General features: G+C 39.6%; 1 protein-coding gene across 2 annotated transcripts in view; it reads left to right on the top strand.

The window, feature by feature from the left end:
- Window positions 1-25,320, top strand: part of CPA6 (carboxypeptidase A6) — a 1,209,807-nt gene that overhangs the window by 581,686 nt on the left and 602,801 nt on the right. Inside the window, exon 3 of one of the 2 annotated variants that reach the window (XM_044067161.1) lies at window positions 21,345-21,469. In XM_044067161.1, the coding sequence (XP_043923096.1) occupies window positions 21,345-21,469 (125 nt within the window). Of the gene's footprint in view, window positions 1-21,344; window positions 21,470-22,610; window positions 22,739-25,320 lie in introns of those variants that run through there. The other variant, XM_044067162.1, reaches the window with a different exon arrangement.

Raw genomic sequence — 25,320 nt, forward strand, 5'->3', positions numbered from 1 at the left:
ACAGACTCAAAAAACTCCAGCTATTCTCTGGTCTCATATCGTCTACTAAGAGACTATCTCTGCTTGACTTACAAAGCTATGCCTGACCCAGCTCTGTTAGAAATGCTTCATCTAAAGAAATCCCAATCCCTCCATATCACACTCTCTGGAGACCTCACCCTCATTATCACAATCAACAGAACATGCTGGAGGGACATGTTCATAACCCAGAGACTGCCCATGCTCTGGAACAGACTTCCCATGCATATCAAGCAGAGCACCTCACTGGCCATCTTCAAGAGAAATCTTGATGAGTGGATAGAAAATAGAAAGTTCACCCCGTGGATCACTCCAGTGGCTCTACTTGATAGAGGCACTGGGAACTAACATTGGGCAGCACAATGCCAGGGCACTTCTATGGGCTAGGCTTGTAAAGGCTCCAGGGCCATTGGCCTAGTACATACCTATGAACCTATGAACCTAATAAGAAAGCTTCACTCAAGCTGCTGATATCCCTCCACAGGATTAGTCAATCAGAATGAGAGTGGGGGAGCCAGAACTTTTTGAATCTGGCCAGTTTTGTTTCCAGGCAGAGAAACAACCCATATAGCTTAGGGGGTACTGCAGCAATAAGGAATTCAAACATTTACTATAATAAATAAATGCATCTTACACAACTGTATTTTATACCCCAGTCATAATCCTAACACTAATCCTTAAATCAATCCCAAACAAATATCACAGCTTTATCTCTAAACACTGACTCTTATGTATAATATTGAAAGGCATTTGGCTGATTTGTGTTACATTACCATAATAAATATCAAAAACAAATCAACCAAATGGTCTTGATGACAACATTAAATAAGATTGTTCTCAGTCACCAAGCTATCAAACTATGTTTTCATTTTAGCACGGGGGTGGCTCATGGCATCGGGCTGCCGGACTGCAGCCCCCTCAAAATAAAAATTAGAAAAGAAAACAAAACAAAATTATTTTTTAATTGAGCATGCGCAGTAGTCCCGACTACTGTCGGTCTATGCGCATGCTCAAGGCAGTCCCCATAGAGGGACACAAGGAGACGTCTGTGCACTTTTAAAGTGCACAGACTCTCTGGGATTATATGTCACATCCGGACTGCAACAGCAGCAGTCAGAACAGTCTCGTCATCGGGAGGGAGCTTTTACTTGGGATCTCATCGGGAAGGAGCTTTGCTTGGGATCTCGCAGGTCTTTGTGAGTATTGCACAGGCAGGATATGGTATGGAGAACAGACAGGTAAGTGTATGGTGCATTTTACTTTATGTGTTAGCTGGATATGTTGGTGCTTTTAACTGGATAGATTAGTTTGTGTTAGCTGGATATGTTGGTGCTTTTAACTGGATAGATTAGTTTGTGTTAGCTGGATATGTTGGTGCTTTTAAGTGTGTGTGTGTGTGTGTGTGTGTGTGTGTGTGTGTGTGTGTGTGTGTAAATGCCCCAGGTGCTCATGGTGGTGTGGAATACCTCAGGCTTGAACCCTGTACCCTGTATGCAGGTGTTAAAGACTTGAGTTCCCGACCCACCACCATTTGTAAAAAAAATGCAGATTTTTGCCTCATATTTGATCTGATCTGTTCCTCATAATAACTGTGGTTTGTAAATGTTGCAATGCTTGGTATTTGATGATGTAGTAGTAGCATCGTTGCCTCACAGCTGCAGGTTCTCAGGTTTGATTCTTGGCTGGGGTTCCTTCTTTGTGGGGTCCGTATCTTCTCCCTGTGTTTGTGTGGGTTTGCTTTTGTGTCCTCCCATGTTACAAAGACATGTCTGCATTATTTCTTCCTGGGCCTCTGCTGAAAATTGTTTTTTTGTTCCAAGTCAGACTGTCCTGATTAACAAATGTTAAATAAAATTGACAGGCATTTGAATTTCAGACTTCAGGTTTCTGAATGTTTAATTCCTTGCAGATTTGATGGTGCAGTGGTAGTATTGTTGCCTCACAACTATAGGTTTTCTGGTTTGATTCTTGGTTGGGGTGGCTTCTGCGTGGAGTCTGCATCTCCTCCCTGTGTTTGTGTGGATTTGCTCTGGTGCCCTGCCATTTTACAAAGACGTGTCTGCAGTATTAATCCCTGCGTCACTGCTGAAAATTGTTTTTGTTCTGTCCGCAGTAAAATTGACAGGCATTTGAATTTCAGACTTCAGGTTTCTGAATGTTTAATTCCTTGCAGATTTGATGATGCAGTGGTAGTATTGTTGCCTCACAGCTATAGGTTTTCTGGTTTGATTCTTGGTTGGGGTGGCTTCTGTGTGAAGTCTGCATCTTCTCCCTGTGTTTGTGTGGATTTGCTCTGGTGCCCTGCCATTTTACAAAGATGTGTCTGCAGTATTAATCCCTGCGTCTCTGCTGAAAATTGTTTTTGTTCTGTCCGCAGTAAAATTGACAGGCATTTGAATTTCAGACTTCAGGTTTCTGAATGTTTAATTCCTTGCAGATTTGATGGTGCAGTGGTAGTATTGTTGCCTCACAGCTATAGGTTTCTGGTTTGATGCTTGGTTGGGGTGGCTTCTGTGTGGAGTCTGCATCTCCTCCCTGTGTTTGTGTGGATTTGCTCTGGTTCCCTGCCATTTTACAAAGACGTGTCTGCAGTATTAATCCTCGCCTCTGCTGAAAATTGTTTTGTTCTGTCTGCAGTAAAATTGACTGGCATTTGAATTTCAAACTTCATGTTCTTCAGAATACATAGTAGCACAGCCTTTTTCTAGCCATTTTCTAAGTTTATAAGATGAGATTATTATATTTGTCCCTATTCTTGGGACTGTATTCCCCATTATTGGCTTTGTCCAGGTTTTTGTGCTAAGGTTGACAACTATGGCAAGAACTGAATTCACTGAATATGTTTGAGGGCTGTATTCCCTCATTACTGGGTTTGTCCAGGTGTTTTGTACTAAGAGGTTGACAGCTATGGTGAGAACTGAATTCACTAAATGATAGCCATTTAAGTTTCAGTCTTCCTCTCTTTTACAAAGCAGCTGATGGCGTAGTGGTATGTTACTGTGACTGTTTTTGCTCAGGGACCTTGGCAGTAAAATATATGGTGGCAACACAACATTTTATTCTAGCAACTTTCCAAGATTATACAAGCAATGTTTAATGTGTCCCTGGTTTTTGGGCTTTTGACCCCCCCCCCCCAATACATTTTGCCTTTTCCAGTTTTCTTGAGCTGCTTGAGTTGGATGCAGTTGAGTATTGAGTAGATTTTACAAGGAGCTGAGAGCTGTAGGGGAATAGAAGTTTAGTGTTTTGCCTAGTTAATACTATAGCACAACAGGTTGTGTACTTGCTTTTGATGCAGAAGGCTGTGGGTTCTACTCCCACAAGGGGTGGATGCTGCCGTACTGAGAATGTTCTCCTTGGTGAAGATACTAACTATGAGTCTGTTATCAGTTTGCCATCCATTTCCTCTTGCAATATTATTACTAGCTTATCATTTTTAATGTAATATAGGCAATTTATTCCTGAGGGCAACAGACACTTTATTTTCAATGAAACCATGAAATATAAAGGTGATTGCTAGCAGCAACCACTTCATTACTTACAGATTTCTTTAATGTGGAATTATTTAGATGATTTACTTCAGAGATTGTGCATATTTACTGATAATGGACTGTAGAATTGTGCATATTTACTGATAAAGGTGCACTGTAGAATTGTGCATATTTACTAATAATGGTGGACTGTAGAATTGTGCATATTTACTAATAATGGTGGACTGTGGAATTGTGCATATTTACTAATAATGGTGGACTGTAGAATTGTGTATATTTACTAATAATGGTGGACTGTGGAAGTCTGAGTAGACTTTTTTATGATAAATGTTCTCAACTGGGCAGTTTTGCCATTATGGGTGCATATGGTTTGTTTCATTGCTTACTGGAAAAATGTTCAAAACAAATTTAAAACACCCTCTAACAAGTGTACTGTATTGTACAAGGAATATCATTTTAGTACAATGAGGAAGGTGTTTCAAAGAGCACATGTATGTTTCATATGCAAGGGGGCTATGATTCGAAAACAGCCCAAAATTAATCTTTATCTGCCACTGGCAAAATGTATTTTCTTTGAATGTGGGTTTCAATGCTGTTTCAATGAATGTGAGTTTCAAGGGCAGAGAAGTTTTAATGCTAAGTTTTCATTGTGAGACTGCATTGCTTTGTTTAACAGATGACTTAATGTTTGTGCTGTAAAATACAAAATAAAACTTTCAAATGAAGTCCAACTCATCATAGAAGTAAAGCAGTATGCACATTAGTGTTTATGGTAAATGGAGTGAAATAGCCAAGTAATGGTTCATTGGAATGGCTGCAGAGGCTCCATTCAACCATTATTTTGTCGGGGGGGGGGGGGCAGCAAACTCAGCCAGGCCAAGCTGAACTATACCTCCCAACTGTCCAGTTTTTCAAAGAATGAATAGATTTTTGCTTCTTATTTTTGGTTTGTTGTTCATAAAATTTGTAGTTTTAATTCCTAAATGATTTGCCAGAAGTCACTAAATAATAAGTTTCAGACTTCATAACCTTCATAAAAATGCATGTTAAAGTAAGAGCTGTTCTATCAACTGTCTCAATTTATACAAGAGCAATTTTTAGTACTGTTTATATGTGCCCCCATATATTTGGCCTTGTTCAGATTTACTGCATTAACAGGTTGAGAGGTACATGCAAATAAATTGCTTTATAGAATTAGGCATAGCCAACCTCTCAACTGTCCCCAATTTTGGCTCAAAATGTTGCTCTTCCCTAATAATCCCTCATCAAAATAGCAATTTTGGAAGAAAACATGGAGGGTTTACAATTAAGAAATAACTGTAATCATCAAAGTTATAGATTACTTGAAATGCATGTAGATTCTTTTATTTTGTCAGCTGCTCAAGGTAGCAGTACTAATATTAAAGTGTCCCTTCTTTGACAGGTAGCAGCTGTATTGTGTGTCTATTTTATATTTTTGCATCACATTTTTGGTCCATTTTTCATAAAATTGTGTTTTTGGCAAATTAGTGACAAATCTCTAAAGACTGAAGTTAGAAAATGACAGACATTTGAGTTTCAGATTTTATACCCTTCAGAAAATTCATACTAATGCAAGACCTATTCTATTATCTTTCTAAGTTTATTAGAGCAATATTTAAAAATTGTCCTTATTGTTGGGCCTTTGTCCCACTTCTGTGTATGGCTTTGTCCAGATTTCTTGCTCTTGAGGTTGAGAGGTATGACAAATGTGTCAGGGCCATCACAGTCAGCCAGAGATTTCAAATTGTGACATGCTTGTTGCACCCCACTCCCCATGTAGTGACTCTGGATGTGTCCAAGCAAGGCAAGGAGTAGTTGTATCTACCTTGGATGGGGAGGACACACTGCATAAGTACTACAGTGGCTTTTCATCTGTCCTGGATTTTGTAGAATGGTCTGGTTTCTGTCATATTTTTGTACTGTTGATTTATGCTTATTACTCAAAGTGCCTGTTGCTCTGTGTTTAAGTAGCAATGCTTTAATGACCATAAGGTAAGCTTGTCTGACATCGTAAGATGCAAGTAAGCTTTAATAAGCATACTGTTAAAGAATTGCCAACATTGAAAGCCTTTCTGTTGTTGCCATGCAGAGAATACTTGACTAGATAATGTATAAGCCTTGGGTATTAAAGGACAGGATTCCATTATTTTAAAAGCTCATTACACTTGTTGGAGACTTCCAGTCATCTCTACAGACTTTACCCGTAAACTAAACAGAATGCCAATCATGTGTGGTCCATAACCTGTACAGTAATCCTTTAAGCAATGTATCTTGAGCTTGTTTCTTGTTTGCTTTTCATTTTTTACTTTTATCATGTTTTCCCATGAAACAAGTTGCCAGGCAGCAGGTCTTTTTGGATAAGAAACATTTTTACAAGTGGGGGCATCACATAGATTTCTACTTTCAGCATGTTACTTGGTACTTTAATAAAGCTGAATATATTATAATTAGAACTGCAGTGCAAGGAGAAGTGGTTTGAGTTGAGTGCTTCTGGTTTTTCTTATACTTGATTTTGACTGGCATTCCAGTAATGTATTTAAAAAGTAATTTATTTTTCATGCCTCACAACCTTTTGCTTCCATCTAGATATTAAGTAAGCTGTCATGCAGCCAATGCATTGAAATATTTTTATTCTTCTACACTTATTTTTGTCTTGATTGGACTTTCATAATGATGGTTTGCCACCCAGGGCAGCGTATTTAATTAAAGTTAGTTTTTTGTGGTTTTGTGCATAGCTCCTCCCCTTTATGGTTGACCACACCCCTTCCCTTTGACCCCACCCATTCAGCGTCTCCTGCAGCCCCCCTGTGATTTGAAGTCACCAGCCGCCACTGTTTTAGCACTGTTTATGTTTCACAGCTTTCAAGTAAAGGCTCTTGGAAAATGGATCCTGTGGGGTGACAACAGGGTTGTCAGACGTCCCTATTTGGGCGGGACTGTCCCGAGATCAGCAGCCTGATCCCGAGTCCCACACTGCCGGTTTAAATCCTGGCCAGCCTCTGCTTTGTTTGTTTTTTTTTTGATTGGCCCGTATACCTGGCATACGGGCCAATCAAAAATTGCTAAACACGGAGCTTCTTGTGTTTCACATTAAACACGAGAAGCTCCGTGTTTAGCGATTTTTGATTGGCCCATATACCGGTATACGGGCCAATCAAAAAATCGCTAAACACGGAGCTACTTGTGTTCTTGTGTTAAATGCAGAACTGCAATGCATTAAACACGAGAAGCTCCGTGTTTAGTGCAGAGCTACAGTTCTTTAATGTGGAAGTGTGTTCCGCATTAAAGACCTTTTTTTTTGGTCTTCACTTGCTGTGAGAGACCTTCTTTTTTTTTTTTTGTCCCTACCTGGGGGGCTGGAAATCTGGCAACCCCGGGTGACAATAAGATGCAGGGCTATTAGCTCCACAGGCCTGATATTCTTCAGAAATATCAGTTGTGTGCATAATGTGTATGAAACAAATGAACACTATCACTGCAGGGGATTGATGATCTTTGATATACTTAAAATGAAGTACAATGAATATTATGCTAGGATTTTAAAACATGCCACTCTTTGTGAGTCTAGTATAGTTTGATGCACACTTTACTCAGGTCAGATACCAATGTTTCTATCTGCTTATTTATTTATGTATAAATCTATGTATATTTACTGGAGTAGTGCAATGATCAGTATTAACCAATTTCAGGCTCAACCCAGGTGAAATGCAAAGCATTTCACACACACAAAAAGGCAGAAATGTAAACAATGAAAGAGTAGTTCAGTTCAGCTACACAGAAAAGCACTGTACACAAACATTCTAGGAAACAGAGTGCAATGTACAACATTTACATCAGTTTCTAAAGTGGGCAAACCTTCAGTAATTTTGTGAAAAGAGACAAGTGGAAAGTGAAATGTCATGTGTTGAATTGGATCAAGAGGTGCTTTTTGAGTTGAATTCTGATTTTGAAGCAAGTCACAGTTTCCTTCATGTCGACAGGGAGAGTTTACCAAAGAGAAGGTACCTGAGAGGAGAATGCATGTGCAGTGCTGTGGAGTTTGGTTCTAGGGGTAATGAGAGTTGGTGTGGTTTGTTTGCAGTGTCTCAAGTTATATGAGGAGGTTTTTCAAGAAGTTTAGCTGCAAAGGGAGTTAATATCTGGAGTTAGACAAACAAAAAGAAAAATCCATGGTATCCCTCGAAGTCTCAGAAAACCCAGTATGCAACCTATACTGAGTCCAAAACAAACCAAGAAGAAACTTTGCAGTGTGGAGAGTATGAAGTTCCCTCCTTGCCCCTAGTTCACTAATAAAAATTGAACTTTAAAGTACGTACTACAAAATAATAAAATAGTAGGTAGTCCATAGCTGAGTTAGAAATGGAATATCCTTTATTGGAGCACACAAACAAGCGAACCTAATAAAAAATAATGAAAAGCGTTAAAGGCGTTCGTTATTTATATAAACCAGGTTATTTGGAGCAAGGGGCTGGTTACAGAGGGTGGTTCTGTTAAAAGAAATAATAGCATTAAACTCATTTCTTTAACCAAGTCCCCCTTCCCACTGAACACCATAGTGTAAACTAAGACGGTGCTGCATTAGAACTGAAACTAAAAAGCTAGAGACAAATTAAAATATATAATATAAGAGCAGCTTATTAAGGCTAAGCTACTAATCTAAACTTTATTAAGAAGCCAACTCACTAACAAAATGACTAATTAACTAACAAAAAGATCTGCCACTAGACAGCTATCAGAATAAACATTAGTAACTTATAAACTGATACACTTAAAGATTGCTTTCATACCAAATAAATACTTCATTGCGTTTGTGTGTAAAAAAAGTGTATAAATCTAACAAGTGAATAGCTAAGTAAACTGAAAACCATAGCTATAATTGCTAAGGTGTTAATACAGTGAAAAAAATAAATATAATGTCAGGTACTGAAAATGTAATAAAATATAAATGCTGGGGAACTGGTTCAGAAAAGAGGTTTAAAAAGCATGGAGTTGTCAAACAGAAATAGTGAAGGAGACTTTAAAAAATACGTTCAGGATTTCTATCTACTCATTACACCTCCCTCCCAGATTAATAATGTGAGTCAGGAATAAACGTTTAATGGATATTATCCATTGGAGAAAAGACATGAAGAAGGGAAAAGAGAATAATAATTTGATGCAATATTAAGGTAACATATTTAAGGAACACAAACTCAAATAGTATCACAATGAGAAAGAAAGCAATCCACGGACATGGAGATACAAACTGAAAATGGGGAATCGAACACTTAGGGGAAATATTGAGAAACACTTATTTACAGTAAGACTGTGAAGTACTGAAAATATAGATTCTAAGAGAGTTAAGGGAGTGTTACAGTCCACAGAATCATGGGCTAAGTAAAGAGGACAAAAAATCAGAGGACAAAGAAATATTTAGAGCCATATGACCTTCAGTTCAGTTGCAAAAGAATAAAAAATATGAGGAAGCCAGGTGTTTCAGAACTGTCAGCTGACACTGAGAACAGGTTCTGTGGAAACATCTGCCTCAATAAAAATATACAGCAAATTATTTTGTAACCTCACAAAACTTTCCTTTTCATTGAATGATTAAAATTCACATATTTTTATGCTGTTTGTAATGCAAGATCAGTGGAACATATTTCCATTATTATTGATTGCAAATTAATGAATGCAGCGGTGGTATGGCGGTAGCATTGTTACCTCACAGCAAGAGGTTCTCCTGTTCAATTCTCGGCATGCCTTGGGAGTGCCTTCTGTGTGGAGTCTGCATGTCCTCCCCGTGGTTGGGTAGCTTTCGAAAGACATGTGTGCGTAAATGGGTATGTCTTCGTTGAAGGTTGGGCGTTGAGCTGGCACCTTGGCGTTTCATAAAAATCTACTGCCAATCATTAGTGGACAGGAGTTCCGCTGTGGTGACACCTTACCAGGAAAAAGCCGAAAGACATACAACAACAACATTGATTGCAAATTGAGTGCCACCAAGAATATGCCACGTATGCCATGCTGTACTAATTAGTTAATGTCACCAAGAAAATACCATGTTAGCCATACTGTAATAATTAGTATGTGTCTCCAAGGACATATCATGTAAGCTATGCTGTACAAACTGGCGAGTGCCACCAAGGACATATCATGTAAGCCATGCTGTGCAAATTAGTTAAGTGTCACAAAACATATATAATGAAGCCGTGTTGTACAAATTAATATTTGAATTATAGTGGTTTTTAAGTCATGGGCATTAAACATTCAGATTTATAATATCATTTTCCCTAATTTGGCATGACACAAAGACGGTTTTAGCAATGATGTGCAAACTTTACAGTTTCTGACCAATTCCATCAGTAGAATTCTTCTTCTTCTTTCAGCTTTTTCCCGGTTAGGGGTCGCCACAGTGGATCATCTGTCCACTCATGACTGGCAGTGGAGTTTTATGGTGTCGAGTTGCTAGCCCGGCGCCCAACCTTCCACAGAAGGTACACACACACACACACACACACACACACACACACACACACACACACACACACACACATGCACTCACACCTACGGCCAATTTAGAGTGTCCAATCCACCTACAGCATGTCTTTGGGATGTGGAAGGAAACCGGAGCACCTGGAGGAAACCCCCGCAACCACAGGGAGGACATGCAGACTCTGCACAGAAGGCACCCCAGCCAAGGATCGAACCAGGGAATCTCTTGCTGTGAGGTGACAACACTAACCGTTGAAGACATGTAAATTCAATTAAAAGGACCAATGTCAGCCAACAAAGGCGGTGACTGTCCAAAGTGTCATATGATTGTTACTTTAACTGATGTCCAGTTGCAGTTTTAGCATGGAAAATGTTAACCTTGTTTTAAAGTATTGTCAGGTTTCAGATTTGTTTTGGGGAGGTGGTGGTAGACAGATTACAAGATACTGCATCCATAGCTCATCATATAACACGTGCATGCATTTCTTTAGCTTACATAATGTGATTCTTGTTTATTAGGGTAAATATGTGATACACAGACTTTCCAGGTAAAATCACCTAACACAATTGATACAAACACTGTGGTCAGCACTATGACATATAATATAAGCTAACTACTTATGTTTTCTATGCTTTGTGCTCCTGTGCTCACTTAATCCTTAAACGTATGGTGTTATACAATTAATTAATGCCTTATTTCTTTTGAATATTTTGGACAGCTCAGTTTTCTTGCTGATAATGTGATTTCTGTAAATATTCTAAATTAAATATATATTACATATTATGTCAATAATACAGGGTCTAGGTAGGCAATATGCATGGATATACTCACGCCCACTGGGATATGTTCACTTGGTGAAGTCTGAGTGCTCAGACACAACAAGCATGAGCATATCATTGCACTAACCCATGTCTGGATCATGCAGGATTACCATTATACCATGGTCTACATTGTAAGATGCAGCGTTGAAGAAAACTCTGCAGTGTTTTTCAAAGGTAGCATTATTTTCTATTAATCGTAGCACCGACAGTATGAGCTGGGTGTGTGTTCATAAATTGATAGATGGATAGACAGACAGATAGATAGGTAGATAGATAGATAGATAGATAGATAGATAGATAGATAGATAGATAGATAGATAGATAGGTAGATAGAGAGATAGATAGATAGAGATAGATATATAGATAGATAGACAGACAGATAGATAGACAGACAGATAGATAGATAGGTAGATAGATAGAGAGATAGAGATATATAGATAGATAGATAGATACATAGATAGATAGATAGAGATATATATATAGATAGATAGATAGATAGATAGATAGATAGAGATATATAGATAGATAGATAGATAGATAGAGCTAGATAGATAGACAAATAGATAGATAGATAGATAGATAGATAGATAGATAGATAGAGATAGATAGATAGACAGATAGATAGATAGATAGATAGATAGATAGATAGATAGATAGATAGATAGAGATAGATAGATAGATAGATAGATAGATAGATAGATAGATAGATAGAGAGATAGATAGAGAGATAGATAGATAGATATATAGATAGATAGATAGATAGATAGATAGATAGATAGATAGATAGATTGATTTTGGGTATGTGTTTTCTTCCTTTTGTTCCAGAAACAGGATAGAATGTTTTGTACTTTTTTAATGTCTGTGTTGTGTGAACTCTTTACGTGAGTAAAGATGCTCACTTAGTTGTTGTCCTAAGGAGTGTAACACAGATTTTATTTTCATTTTTCTTTATTTTTCTTTACTGGGTTAGTACCACAAGAATTGTGAACTATTTTCAGTGGAGACCTAAGGTAGTATTTACGTGACTAGGGGAAATTGTGATATAACATTTGGGGAACTTTCATTTTAATTATAGTAGAAAACTGTTATTTTGATAAGTGTTATAGAATCCTTCACATCCACCTATATTTCCAAAAAATTCAAGCAAATAGGACCTTAGTTTCATGTATAATTTAAAGGATGACAACTGATGAGTTCAGCACCCTCCCCCAACTGTCACACTGGAATGTCAGTATAGAAATATGAATCCAAGTATCTAGAGTGAGCTAGAGTCTACAGCTTTCTGACCTTCCTAGCAATAGGGGTGAAAGTACCACCTGTTAAGCAGTTGCACTAAAAAGATAAAGTCATCCAAACTTCTGACATAAGTTCATAGGTTCATAGAATGATACTAGGCTATTGGCCCAGAGGCCCTTATAAGCCTAGCCAAGAATTTCTCCCATGTTCCCTCAAAGTTAGCATCTGTTTCCCCTGTCCATCTGGGACACAGGTGGGATCCCAGGGGTGTATTTTCTGTTTCCCATCCAGTCGTCCAGGTTCCTCTTAAAGAAGGCTAGAGAGGTACTCTGTTAACATGGAGAGAGAGTCTATTCCACAAATGGGGGAGTCTTTGGGACACAAATCTATCCTGCCAACAACTTCTATTAATGTTACAGACCAGGTAAAGGCCTTGTGTGTGGGTAGCTCGAGTGGAGTTTGTCTTACGGATATGTAGCAACTCCATCAAGGCTGGGTATGAGATGGCCTTGTATGTCAGACACAGGTCACCTCTGAGCAATCTGTATGAGACCAGAGGGACAGGGCTTATAGCCTATCTGTATACGATAAGTGTTTGAGACTCTGGACTTTCCTGGTCAGGAACCTCAGTGGTCTCTCAACTGCTGCATGTGCTTGGCAAGGTACATGCCAAAGGGGACATTGTACTCAATAATGGGTATGATAAAGGAGGAGTAGAGGGATGTTATGACCTCATTGTTCCTGGATGAAATACCCTTATTTATTAGGTGGGCCATGTAGAAAGCCTTCCATACAACAGAGGCAACGTGGTGGTCAAAAGTGAGGTTGCCATCAACCTGGGTGCCCAAGTCCCTCACGACTGATTGTGTGCTTAGTACGTTGTAATTAATGATAATTAGTGGGGATGCCATTTTCCCCAAAGGGGATAAAGATGCATTTCTTGGCATTCAGTTTGAGGCCATGCTTCTGGCACCAGTCATTCATTTGGGTAAGGCCCTCTTGGAGAATGTTCACATCACTAGGGGAGTTTAAGACAGCACCCAGTTTGCAGTCATCTGCCAACTTGGCCAGCCACAGACCACTGGTTTTGGCTTGCACCTCAGAAAAGTATATCCCAAACAGTGGAGGCCTGAAGATTGATCCTTGGGGTACACCGCTTGTTACGGGTCTACTACTAGAGGTGGCTTCCCCTACTTTGACTGAGTGGATTCTATCAGTGAGCCAGTTAGCTACCCATCTGGTAACATACAGGTTGATGTCATGCTAAGAGCATTTATCTATTATGCTCAAGTGAGGAATAGTGTCAAAGGCTTTGGCTAGGTCAAGGTAGGCAGTGTGCACTGTCTTCCCCTCGTCCATGGCTTTGGTGACTGTTTCAAAGAAGTCAACAAAGATTAACAGGCATGATCTCCCTTTGACAAAACCAAACTGTGTTGAGTCAACTGTTTGGAGGTTGCCAATATCCTTGTTTATAAGGTCCATGATAATGCATTCCATGGCCTTGCATATCAGGCTAGTTAGGCTGATGGGCCTATAAATGCCTGGGTCAGTGGACGCTCCACCTTTGTGTAGAGGGATGAGAGTGGCTGTCCTCCATTCAGCTGGGATGAAGCCAGTGCTCAGGATTTAGTTGAATAGGGTGGCTAATGGAGCTGACAGCTCCCTGAGTTCATGTAGGACACAGCCAGGGATATTATCGGGTCCCAAGGCGACTGAATTTTTTGCCTTTGAGAGGGCATTACGGACCTGCTCCCTGGTGATGAGGGAGGGGGGCAGGTGTTGGGGATGTCGTGGTTTACTGATGGGGGTGAAGTTTTTACTGAACCTGTCTGACAGCAGGTTGGCTATATCTGTGGCGTTTGTATATGTGGTGTTATGGGCCACCAGTTCAGAGCAGATTTGGGTGTTACCTCTGAGATTGCGGACATATGTGAAGAAAGCCTTGTGAGTGTCCTTAGTGGATGTGGCCAATTTGGACTCGAAGTTAGTCTTAGAGGATTTCACCAGTAATCTTATTTGCTTGTTCAGACAAAGGAGAGATTGCTTCCAACTTGGCACCTGCTTCTTCTTGGTCCTGGACAGCAATTTTTTTCCTTTTATTATAGAGTTTGCTTATTGCTGCTATCCACCAGACAGGTTTACTCTTCCTTGAGGAAGATGATTTGGTCCTGTCAGGTATTGCTGAGTCCATACAGCTATGTAGGTGCTCGTATAATTTTTTGGTGTAGGAGTGGACATTAGTGCTAGTTCTAGCTGAAGGGATGGTGGTTGTGAAGCTGCTTATACCTGCTCTGAAGAGATTGTAGTCAGCTTTGAAAAAGTTTTTTTGCTTGACCCTGACAAATGGGGGGGGGGGTGGTCACGGAAGATGGTAACTTAGGTTCATAGGTTCATAGGTAGATACTAGGCTATTGGCCCAAGGGCCTATATAAGCCTAGCCAAAAAGGTATCCTGGCTTTCACCACCCAAGAAAATTATTTTCCTGTGCCCCTGTCGAGCAGAGCCACAGAAGTGATCCCAGGGGTGAATTTCCTATTTCCCATCCAATCATCAAGATTTTTCATTAAGAGTGCTAGTGAGGAGCTCTGTTTGACATAGATAGGTAGTCCATTCCAGAGTATAGGAAGTCTGTGAGACTGTTTATTGTGGTGACAAGGTTTACGTCCCTACAGCGTGTAGCTTGGAGGGATTGGGATTTCTTTAAGCAGAGCATGTCCAACAGCTTTGGGTTTGACATAGCTTTGTATCTTAGGAGAGATTGTCTCTGAGTAGGCGATATGCGACGGAGTAAAGCTGGAGTTTTTTGAGACGGTCTGCGTAGGGCATCTGTTTGAGGCCAGTAATCCTCTTTGTGAGGTATTTCTGTGGCCTCTCCAGTTGTTGTATATGTCTTGTGAGGTACATACCAAAAGAGGCGCTGTACTCTATAATGGGTCTAATGAGTGATGAGTAGTACTTCAAAAGTAATTCCTTTATGGTCAGATCTTACTAAGGAGGATGACACTGTAGAGGTGCTACAGTGGCTACTCATGTTGGTTAGGACCAGGTCCAGGATATTTTCACTTCTCATAGGAGTGTTGACCAGCTGATCCAATGCATTGGCATTGACGAAGTCGAGGAATCTCTGGGCATTCATGTTTGGGCTAGAATAGGTCTTCCACTCTACAGTTGGGTAGTTAAAGTCACCTAGGATTAGGGTATTGGGTTGAATCTTGATGGATTCAAGAAAGTCCAGATAGGTGGAGTGGGTGTCCTGAGTCATGGTTGGAAGTCTGTAGCTAGCTATGATTTGAATTGGTGTTTTGTCAACAGTTAACTACACTTGAATTGTCTCCTGTGTGTCATACCATTTGACCAGCCTGGAGGAGTGTATGCCTTTGATAAATATTGAACAGCTACAGTTATCCCACTCCACAAGGGGAGATCCACCTTGGATCCCGGGAACTACCGCCCCATCAGTCTGATGTGTCTGATCTGCAAGGTCATGGAATGAATTATCATGGAACTTATAAACAAAGACATTGGCAACCGTAAAACACTGGACCCCACCCAGTTTGGGTTTGTGAAGGGCCGATTTTGTCTCCTGAACCTGATTGACTTCTTCGAATCAGTCCCCAGAGCCATGGACGAGGGTAAGGCAGTCCACACAGCCTATCTGGACCTCACCAAGGCCTTTGACACCATCCCCCACTCTGGAATCATAGATAAACTTACTAAACTGGGCATTAATCCCTACGTCACTCAATGGGTTGCCAACTGGCTTACTGACAGAACCCACACTGTAAAAGTAGCTGACTCCAAATCCAGCTCCAGACAAATGACAAGTGGAGCACCTCAGGGTTCAGTCCTGGGACCTCTCTTGTTTGGCATCTACTTCTCTGAAGTACAGGCCAACACTAAGGGACTCTGGCTAACAAAGTTTGCAGATGACTGCAAACTGGGAGCCATTATTGAATCCCCAAATGATGTTGATACTCTACAAAAGGACCTTACAGAAACAGATGCTTGGTGCCAGAGCCATGGGCTCAAGCTCAATGCCAATAAATGTACAGTTATCCCCTTTGGGAAAAAACATGTACCTGTGAATTACCATATAGGTGGCAGTACACTAAACACCAGGTGGACAGTGGTCTCACCTTCAATAACCACATCGCCACAACAGTCAGGAAATCCTTCTATGTGGCACACCTCATCACTAAGGGCTTTTCATCCAGAAAAAAGGAGGTCATTGTCCCACTGTACTCATCCCTCATTAGACCCATTATAGAATACAATGCCCCATTTGGTATGTACCTCTCAAGACATCTGCAACAACTGGAAAGGCCGCAGAAATTCCTCACTAAAAGAATCACAGGCCTAAAGCAGATGCCCTATGCTGACTGCCTTAAAAAACTCCAGCTATACTCTGTCACATATCGTCTACTCAGAGGTGATCTCTGCTTAACATACAAGGCCATGTCAAACCCAGAGCTGTTGGACATGCTACACTTAAAGAAATCCCAATCCCTCAGAGTCACATGCTCCAGGGATCTAAACCTTGTCATCACAATAAACAAAACATGCTGGATGGATATTTTCCTGACCTAGAGACTGCCCAGACTCTGGAATAGACTGCCCATACATGTCAAGCAGAGCACCTGTTTGACCCTCTTCAAAAGGAACCTTGATGATTGGATGGGAGAAAGGAAATTCACCCCAGGGATTACATCAGTCACCCTGCTAGACAGGGGTCCAGGTAAGTAAATAGTGTGGGAAGAAATAGCCAGGGAATTGTTATGGCTAGGCTTCTATAGGCCCTAGGGCCAATAGCCTTGTACCAACCTATGAACCTATGAAACTCCACCTCATTTGGCTTTGTAGCCCTCCTTTTGGGGTCTGAAAGTATGTTAGGATGAGTAACTCAGTAAGCCTGTGGTACTCTCCACAGCTTTGAACCAGGCTTCAGTGACTGCACAAATGTCAGCATCCTCCAGGGCAAGGAATGCTTGCAATGAGTACAGTTCCATGCTAAGACTCCTAGCGTTTAGCAGCATGACCTTTAAATTTCGTTTAGAAGAATTTTTCATGATGGTAATTTTGTGCTCATGACTTTGCCTAAAAAAGGCACTATGGGGGAGGCAAGAGCATTTGCCAGAAGCCTGAAGTCCAGGGGAGACAGATAAAGGCCATCTCTGGCAAAGCATCCTGGTCTGTCAGTCATCTCCTCCCAGGCTGTCAGGTACTGGGTATCCTTGGACTGACACCATAAACTAAGCCAATTGTTAAAGTCAATCATTTTCTTTGTACTAAGGTATCATTCTGGGTGATGGTAGGATGCTGCTTAAGGCTAGGGACATACATGCCTGGAACACATATTCAGCAAGCTCAATCATGCTTCTCTTCATATAGTTCAGAAAGGTATGTCTCAAGTCATTCACACCAACATGGACTATGATAGAGTCATAACAGTACTTGTTGTTAAGAGACTTGAGTATGTGCGTGATATGGCAGATTCTAGCTCCTGGAAAGCAACTTACCGTGAATTTCTCCTTGTCTAGTCTAGTAAGGGCCACATCTGTGTGTCTCATGATAGAGTCTCCAATGACTAGTATGTTGGTTTTGTGGCTGGGCCTTAGAGGCTGAGACACAGACGTGTGTACTATGTGTTATGCTTGGTGCTGTGGGTTGTGATGTGCCTGTGTGTTTTTGCTTTGGAGGTCTCTTTTGTTTAGGCATGCTTTTGTTGAGAACCCCCCACATATGTAGGCATGTGTTGTACAGATGTGGGTAATGCTAGAGGTGTGGTGTTTGTTTGTGCAGACAACCTTCTCAGTGCCAGATGTACTGGCTTGTGACTGAGACAGCAACCTTTCTAGGTTCTTAATGTTATTGCATCTCTCACATATTGTGTTCCTAGGTGGTAGTAGAGGGTTGTCCGTGTGCATAAGGCAGTTGCTACACTGTCTTAGGATGCCCATATCAACCAGACTAGCAGGAGAAACCATAGGAAATTGTCCGTCCATGTTTATCTTAATCTGTGGAAGAGAGGTCAGGGATAGTACAGTGGGTACTATTTGAGGAGAGTACCTATAGGTGTGAGTAGGGCTGGACAAAATCAATACAGTAGCTGCAGGTGAGGGCCTCACTTACACAGGAGTGCTGGTAAGGAAGAAAATGCAACTGAAATACCTTAGAAAGGGTTAAAACAACAGTGCAGCGTGTGTGCACAACAGGCAAACAAGCACAAACCCACACAAATGCTGGGTTTAAATACCACAAAAACAAAAGTAAAATACAAACACTGGAATTGACCAATCGACCCTTGTCCCTGAGCCCTTAGCTCAACACCCTATGCCAGACCAGTTCCAACCAGTTTACTTACTCCCACTAAGTGCAGGCAGGCCCTGGTCAACACAAGATGGAGTAGCAAGAAACACAGGAATCACACAAACAGATCTGGATACAGCAAAACCTGTAACCAGACAATGCTAAAGATATTTAAACTCTGTTTAGGTCGATTTAACACAGGAAAACAGATACACACTTAAATATAACAGAAGCAAACAACAGCAAACTGCTTTAAACAAATTAACCAATTAGCCAATAAAAAAGTTCAAAACTGAGCCCTGCTCCAGCAGTCTTCAATCAGACAAGTTCTAACTGCACACTCCTGCCACAAGGGTGCAGGGAACCCTCTCCAAAAAGATGGCCTAGTTTAGTGCTCAGGTTATGCAAACAGAGCTAGATTCAGCAGGCCTGAATCTAGTCTATGCTACAGCAAACAAGATGCACCAATTTCAGAAAGAAACATTTCAAATAAGCAGGCACAATAAGCCTTCAACCAGCAAGTCCCAGCTCAGAAGGGCAGAATCTACCTTTTCCTCCCACAAGAGTGCAGACCACAAACCTTCTTAATGTAAAATAACTGGCCTGAAGCCCAAGTGCTTAAACCAGAACTAAGACACTTTCAGAATAACAGACACTAAGCCTTCAACCAGCAATTCCCAACTTAGACGGATGTAAGCTACCTCTCCTGCTACAAGAGTGTAGACCACAAACCTTCTTAATGTAAAACAATTGTCCTGAATCCCAAGTGCTTAAACCAAAAGGCTTAAAATAACAATTAACAATTTAATCAGGCTACTAACAAGCAATAATAAATGCAGCAGAACAAAATGCAATTGAGTACTTTTAAAAACAAGCAGCAAAAGCAAAATAAAGTAGCATGAAACACAAATAGAGTAAAAACAGATGCATGAAGTGCAATTTTTTTAGGTTAAGTAGGAAGGGATGAAACACTATAACTCAAGGTTGAGAAAATAAGGGGGTGAGCCTTCTCAAATGATCTATGTGTACTCAGTAGAAAAAAGTGATGAGATGGGACTGGGAAGAGTGTCCAAAATGAGATTTATAGCAGGGGCTGAAAATTCAAAAGCCACCAAATTTAAGGACACAACAAGGAAAGAGCTTCAAGTCAAAATTAAATGCAGAGATGAGTGATAATCAGAGCAATGCAGACCATACATAACTTCAGCTAACTACAGATATTTCTAAATAAAAGAGAAATGATGCTTCTCAGCTCCCCCACTAATTAATTGATACTATTCACACTTGCAAAGGAATTCTTTGATAACTTTTTTAACTGACCCTAGCCAAGAACTCTTAAAACTCCAACAGAACAGAAAACTTAAAACAAAACAAATGTAATACTGGAATAAGACACAAAATAGAAGTGATCGAACCTTAAATAAAGAGCTTCAAATCAAAATTAAATACAGAGATGAGATATCAGAGGTTATGTTGTCACTCAAGCTTCTGACATCATAGGGTATTTTTGTCACCAGTGCTTCTGGCATCACATGGTATTTTGACTTTGGCAAGGTAGAATAAGGAAATATTTTAATGTGGTGCAAGTTTGCAGGGGAAATTGCTTTATGAAAGTGCTCATTATTTAAATTGTGGGTAACTGCACCATTTAGAGAGGAAAGCATCATATTAAGTTTACAATTCCTCGCTAAATAGTACTCTGACTGGGCAACCATTTTCTGAAGTTGGCTTTAAGTTAAACAAAATTAACCTCATTGCTAACTCTTCTTGCCTGTTTCAGTGATCAGTCCATTTCACCTATGGTACCCAATGCCATGGTATAATGTTCATTAACATCCAGGAAGAGATAGTTAATAATGTCTATACTTTCAGATGATGAGAGTGACATTTTTGCAGTTTACAATTATGTTTGATCTATGTATGATTTAACTTGGAGGCTGGCATAATGGTTAGTATGTTTACTTCATAGACAAAAAGATTTAGGGTTTGATTCTCACCAAGGGAAATTTGCTAGGTTTTAAAGTTGGTTAGGCTTAAAATGGCTCACAAGCGCAGTTAGCTTAGTACTAACCTATGAACTGTGATGCCTTTTAATTACTTGTTGAATTTTAATCAGGTGATTTATAAGACCTGTTTGTGTTTTTCAGGATGTTTTTTTTTTCTAACCAATAGTAATGTTATATCTTTTTCTCAGCATTTCAGATCTACTTCACTTTATTTTTTGCATTTCTGCAGCACTATGAAGATCTAATGTCTTCTTAACACAAAGGGCCTCCTTATTACAGTAAATGGGAGGGGGTTTATATAGTATGCTGTGTCCTAACTGCAGATACATTTAATCACCAGTAAAACTCAAGACTTATGTACCCATTAATATGATTAGAGCACTACAGTCTTAAAGTCTAGTCGATACCAATAAATATAGTATAAAATGACAACAGGTCCATTATTAAAAATATATCCTGTTACACATGCACTCCGGGCAATGTCAACATATAAGTATCAGCAAATTAGAAAACATATGAAAAGGAAGTTAGCAGCTTTGTATATTTCTTTTTTTTTTGGGGGGGGGGGTCTATTTCATAGTTATTTTCAGAACCTGCTGGTATAGTTTATGGAGTTTTATATAACACGGTACACTTCAAGGAAATGAACTAATATAAATTTCTCAGTTTGTGATCATAAGTTTCTGCATACATATATTTGCATATATTTGTTTTTGGAATGTATAACATGCCATATATAAACAGAGTTAGTATAAATTTATCCATTGGCCTATTTTCTTGTTAACCTGCCATATTCTGTATAAAGCGAAGGGGAGTCAAGCCAAAAAGCACAATCAACTTAGCATAGTAATGTGGTCTAATGGAGGGTTCCAAAAGGTAAACTGTCTCCTCATTTTAAGCAGTGTTACAACCTGCAAACAAATAGGCACTTCACATTAAAATGTATTAATTCATGTTGATTTCCTTTCTACAGACTGACCTGTGGCAGCCAAGCAGCACTTTTAACATCAGAACAGGCACAATAGTGGATATGCACATAGAAAAAAATACCTTGCAGACCTTTTTGGCTTGGCTTCAGCAAACAGGAATCCAGTACAGGTAAGCAAGCAACTAAGACTGTCTACTTCACATGTGAAAAACTTTTGAATATAAAACTGGAAGTCCTAGGCTGGCCAACTAGTGTAACTGCAGAACATGCCTTTGACATATCTATGTGACTATGACTTACGTTTGGAAGCATCCATGTGGGTGCAGTGCGCATCAAAGAGTTAGTGTGAGCTGCTGACTTGTCTAGGGACAAGCTGATTGGACAGGTCTTAAGCAGATACCTTTAATGGAGACACAGAGGAGGTAACAGTTTATATGGAGAAGAATAATCTGGAGGGGCAGAAAAAGTTAACAAGGGAGGCATACAATCCATCCACAAATGTGCATACAAAATATGTGATAAAAAATTAAACAGTACTATGGACTTAGGGTGGAACATTCATGTGCAGAACTTTGTAGGTTTTACGTACATATGCATTTACCAAATAAACTAAGTTTCCTACCAAGAGATACATTAATGTCTGGCATAACTTCCAAATTTTATCACTTTTACTATACCCATGTACTTCAGCATCCAGCTGCACCTTATCCTACAAAAATTCACAACAAATAAATAAATAAATAAATAAAAGTCATGGCATTGACCTTTTTTGAAAATTAGCTGTAGTAGTTTTGATATGTGTATCATACATTTGTTGTGACAGAAGTCTGAATACCACCTATAACATAGCTGGAACATTTTGCAACAAGCGCAGGTACTTTCCAATGTTACTTTACCACTTGAAGACTTTAATAGTCTGAGTGTGAATTACTTTTTAAAGCACATGACTCACCTGTATTTCTGTAGCACATTTAGTAACAGCAGTGTGCCTATCAGTCTCAGACTGTGGTCAGTTTAATTGGATGCATCAACTACCTCTGCCCAGCAGATGGCAGTAAAGCACATTACATTAATATAAAGCAGGCGTAAGGCTAACTAAAACATGCCGCATTGTGTAATTTTATTCTCTTGGCCTTTGTGTAGGCAAGACCATTTTTGCCATCTTAGTTTTATGACGACTTCATGCCATTCATGGTCTTCTTCGCTGTAAAGCTTATAGCCCTTTGTGTCTCTGCAGTTCTTAAGTTACACAGGACACTAAGATAGCCCCATAGTATGCATCAGTCATGTGTTGCTATGTGCTCTAGCGACACTTGGTCCTTCAACAAATAAAGGTATGAGAAGTAGAATATGAAAAGAGAAGAAGCAGAAGATGAGAAGAGGAAAAAAAAGAAAAGTATTCAGACAATTTTTCAACATCTGCAGCACCAGTATTTTAAGTAAGCACAATTCTAATAGTAATATTTAAACAAACTAAATTACAGTTGTCTAGTATCTGTACCCTTAAAGCCAGTCTTTCAGATACGGGTATAACCATGCTAGTTTACAAACTCAGTTTAGTGCACATTTGCATAATCAGCTCAGGGGATTATAAAGCTTACAGAACAGAGAAAATTCCAAGAACTTTGTAAACTACATACCAGGTCTAGAAACAGGAATGCTTACAGGTCTAAGGGCCAACATCTAAAAATAATGTGAACAGTTCTTAAGTATGTGGGGCAACGTTGGAGGTATGTTCACATGTTTCAAATGACAGGAGTTAGTATAGCAACAACATGAGCTTTAAGTGCAAAACAGAAATCTATGTCTACACCTCTTCAGCCATTTAGATGGCATGTATCTGTTAAATTGTAAACGTAGGCATAAGTGGTCACTGGATGAAAGATGCTGGAGGCACATATTGCAGCAAACTAGTTCTAAACAAGCATTTGTTTAATCTGTAGGCTTAGTGAAGGGTGAGAATCAGGAAAAATGTCAAGCAGTTCAGAGTTAACCTGGGTTGAGCTTCCTCTTTAATATAATTGGCATTCAAATAGCAATAAAGTGAACATTCACTAACTAATAGCTGTGGTGTGTTGCATAGTAATAATGTGATATAGAGTGTGACAAGCAGTGAGAATGTGTAACAGACACTAAAAGCCAAGAAGGGAAAGCCAAAGCACAGTATATTTAAATGTATTCCAGTTCATAGTGCTGTGGTCTTTATAGTACCATAAATTATATATTTATTATACGATAACGGGTTAATGTTATTTAAAAACGTGCACACTGATTGGACAGTGCAACCAACATGCCCATTGTAAATCGGGGATATATCAATAGAAAAAAGTCCAGCTGCTGAAGTATTAGCAGCTAGACTTTTTTATTGGCATATTCTTACAGGACTGCAAAATACAAGAAAAATCAGGTGCATTCTGCAAAAATAAATTTACAGAAACATACATGACTTTCCATGTATTTAGGCTGTCCATCATAAAATGTCTTAAAAAAAACAGCAGTGAAGATTCTCTCTTCTCTGTTGCTTTCCTGTACTGTACTAATGTACTGTGCAAGCGTGGGAATGTAAGTCCCATACACATGGGCTGTACATCAGAAAAGGCAGAAGAAAGCGGAGGAACACTACAGCACCATTATGCAAAGACATTTTTAAGAAAGGTAAGCAATTTATTTCTTAAATAATATGATTGTATTTACCCACAGTTGACTTTGTTTGATGGCTCTGGCTTCGCCCTCATGATCAAACCACAGCAACTGTGGCTAAATCCAGCATTATCCACACCTAATCATGGGTTATTGCTTAAAAATATCATTGCACAGTGATAAAATCACCATCGTTGTGCAGTACAAAGGTGTTTTGAGGGCTAAAATGTGTGACACACCTCACAATATGGGAACATAGTGGTGAGATATGAAAGTCTTTCCTATCTCATTGTCGTTGCCATTAGTAGCCCAACATTTGTAGTGACATCAGACTACAACAAAAGATAAGCTGCATTCCCTGTGCTTTGTGACATGAAGGACACTGTGCCATGAAATTCTAAGCCATATATATGCAAAAACTTACTTACCTTGTGGTGAGGGCAATTTGATTATGAAGAATCTTATAGTGGCCACTAGATGGCACTAAACACAGTTTATATAAACTGATATGTATTCATTTATGCATGTATGGATGGCTGGATGGATGGATTTTCATTTGACACAGTGCTGAACACTGCTTTGTTCTAGCTAACAACAAGGCTTTCTGATTCTTACCCTACATCTCAGATCAGTCACATTAAGCTAGGTGTTTATTTTAAAAAGTTATCAAACCACTCTGCATACATTTTTCTTGCTTTTTTTTTCAAATTCTAGCTCATCGAATTCAACTAATTAGAGGCAAACAGTAAATTTAGAATTTGGTTTAGATATGTTTTGATGCTCAAAGGAAGCAATATTTTATTGATAAACTGAGATCATAACAATATTATCTGCATTTCCAGATGCAAGATAATATAAAGCATATGACAGAACTACAACACACTGAAATTTAAAAAAAATGAACAAGTAAGACATTTGTCAAAATAACAAGGCTGAGAATTTATTCCAATGTGATGAAGCATTATTGGGAAGAGTGAAGTAATAAGTAACCATAAAATACTGATATACTTGCAATTAAAAATAATCCACCCAGTTTGGCTTCGTCGAGGGCAGATCATGCCTTTTGAACTTGGTCGACTTCTTCGAAACAGTCACCAAGGCCATTGATGAGGGAAAGGCAGTCCATACAGCCTACCTTGACCTTGCAAAGGTTTTCACACAATACCCCACTCGGGTATTGTAGAAAAACTTACCAGCTTAAATGTAAACCCATATGTCACAAGATGGGTTGCAAACTGGCTTAAGGACAGAACCCACAGGGTTAGAGTTGCTGGCGCTATGTCAGACTCCAAGCCGGTCACAAGTGGTGTCCCACAGGGCTCGGTTCTTGGCCCCTATTGTTCGGCATCTACTTCTCAGAAGTACAGGCCAACATGGGAGG

Source organism: Protopterus annectens, chromosome 3.part1 (genome assembly GCF_019279795.1).
Source record: "Protopterus annectens isolate FY-2018-M chromosome 3.part1, PAN1.0, whole genome shotgun sequence".
Taxonomy (NCBI): Eukaryota; Metazoa; Chordata; order Ceratodontiformes; family Protopteridae; genus Protopterus; species Protopterus annectens.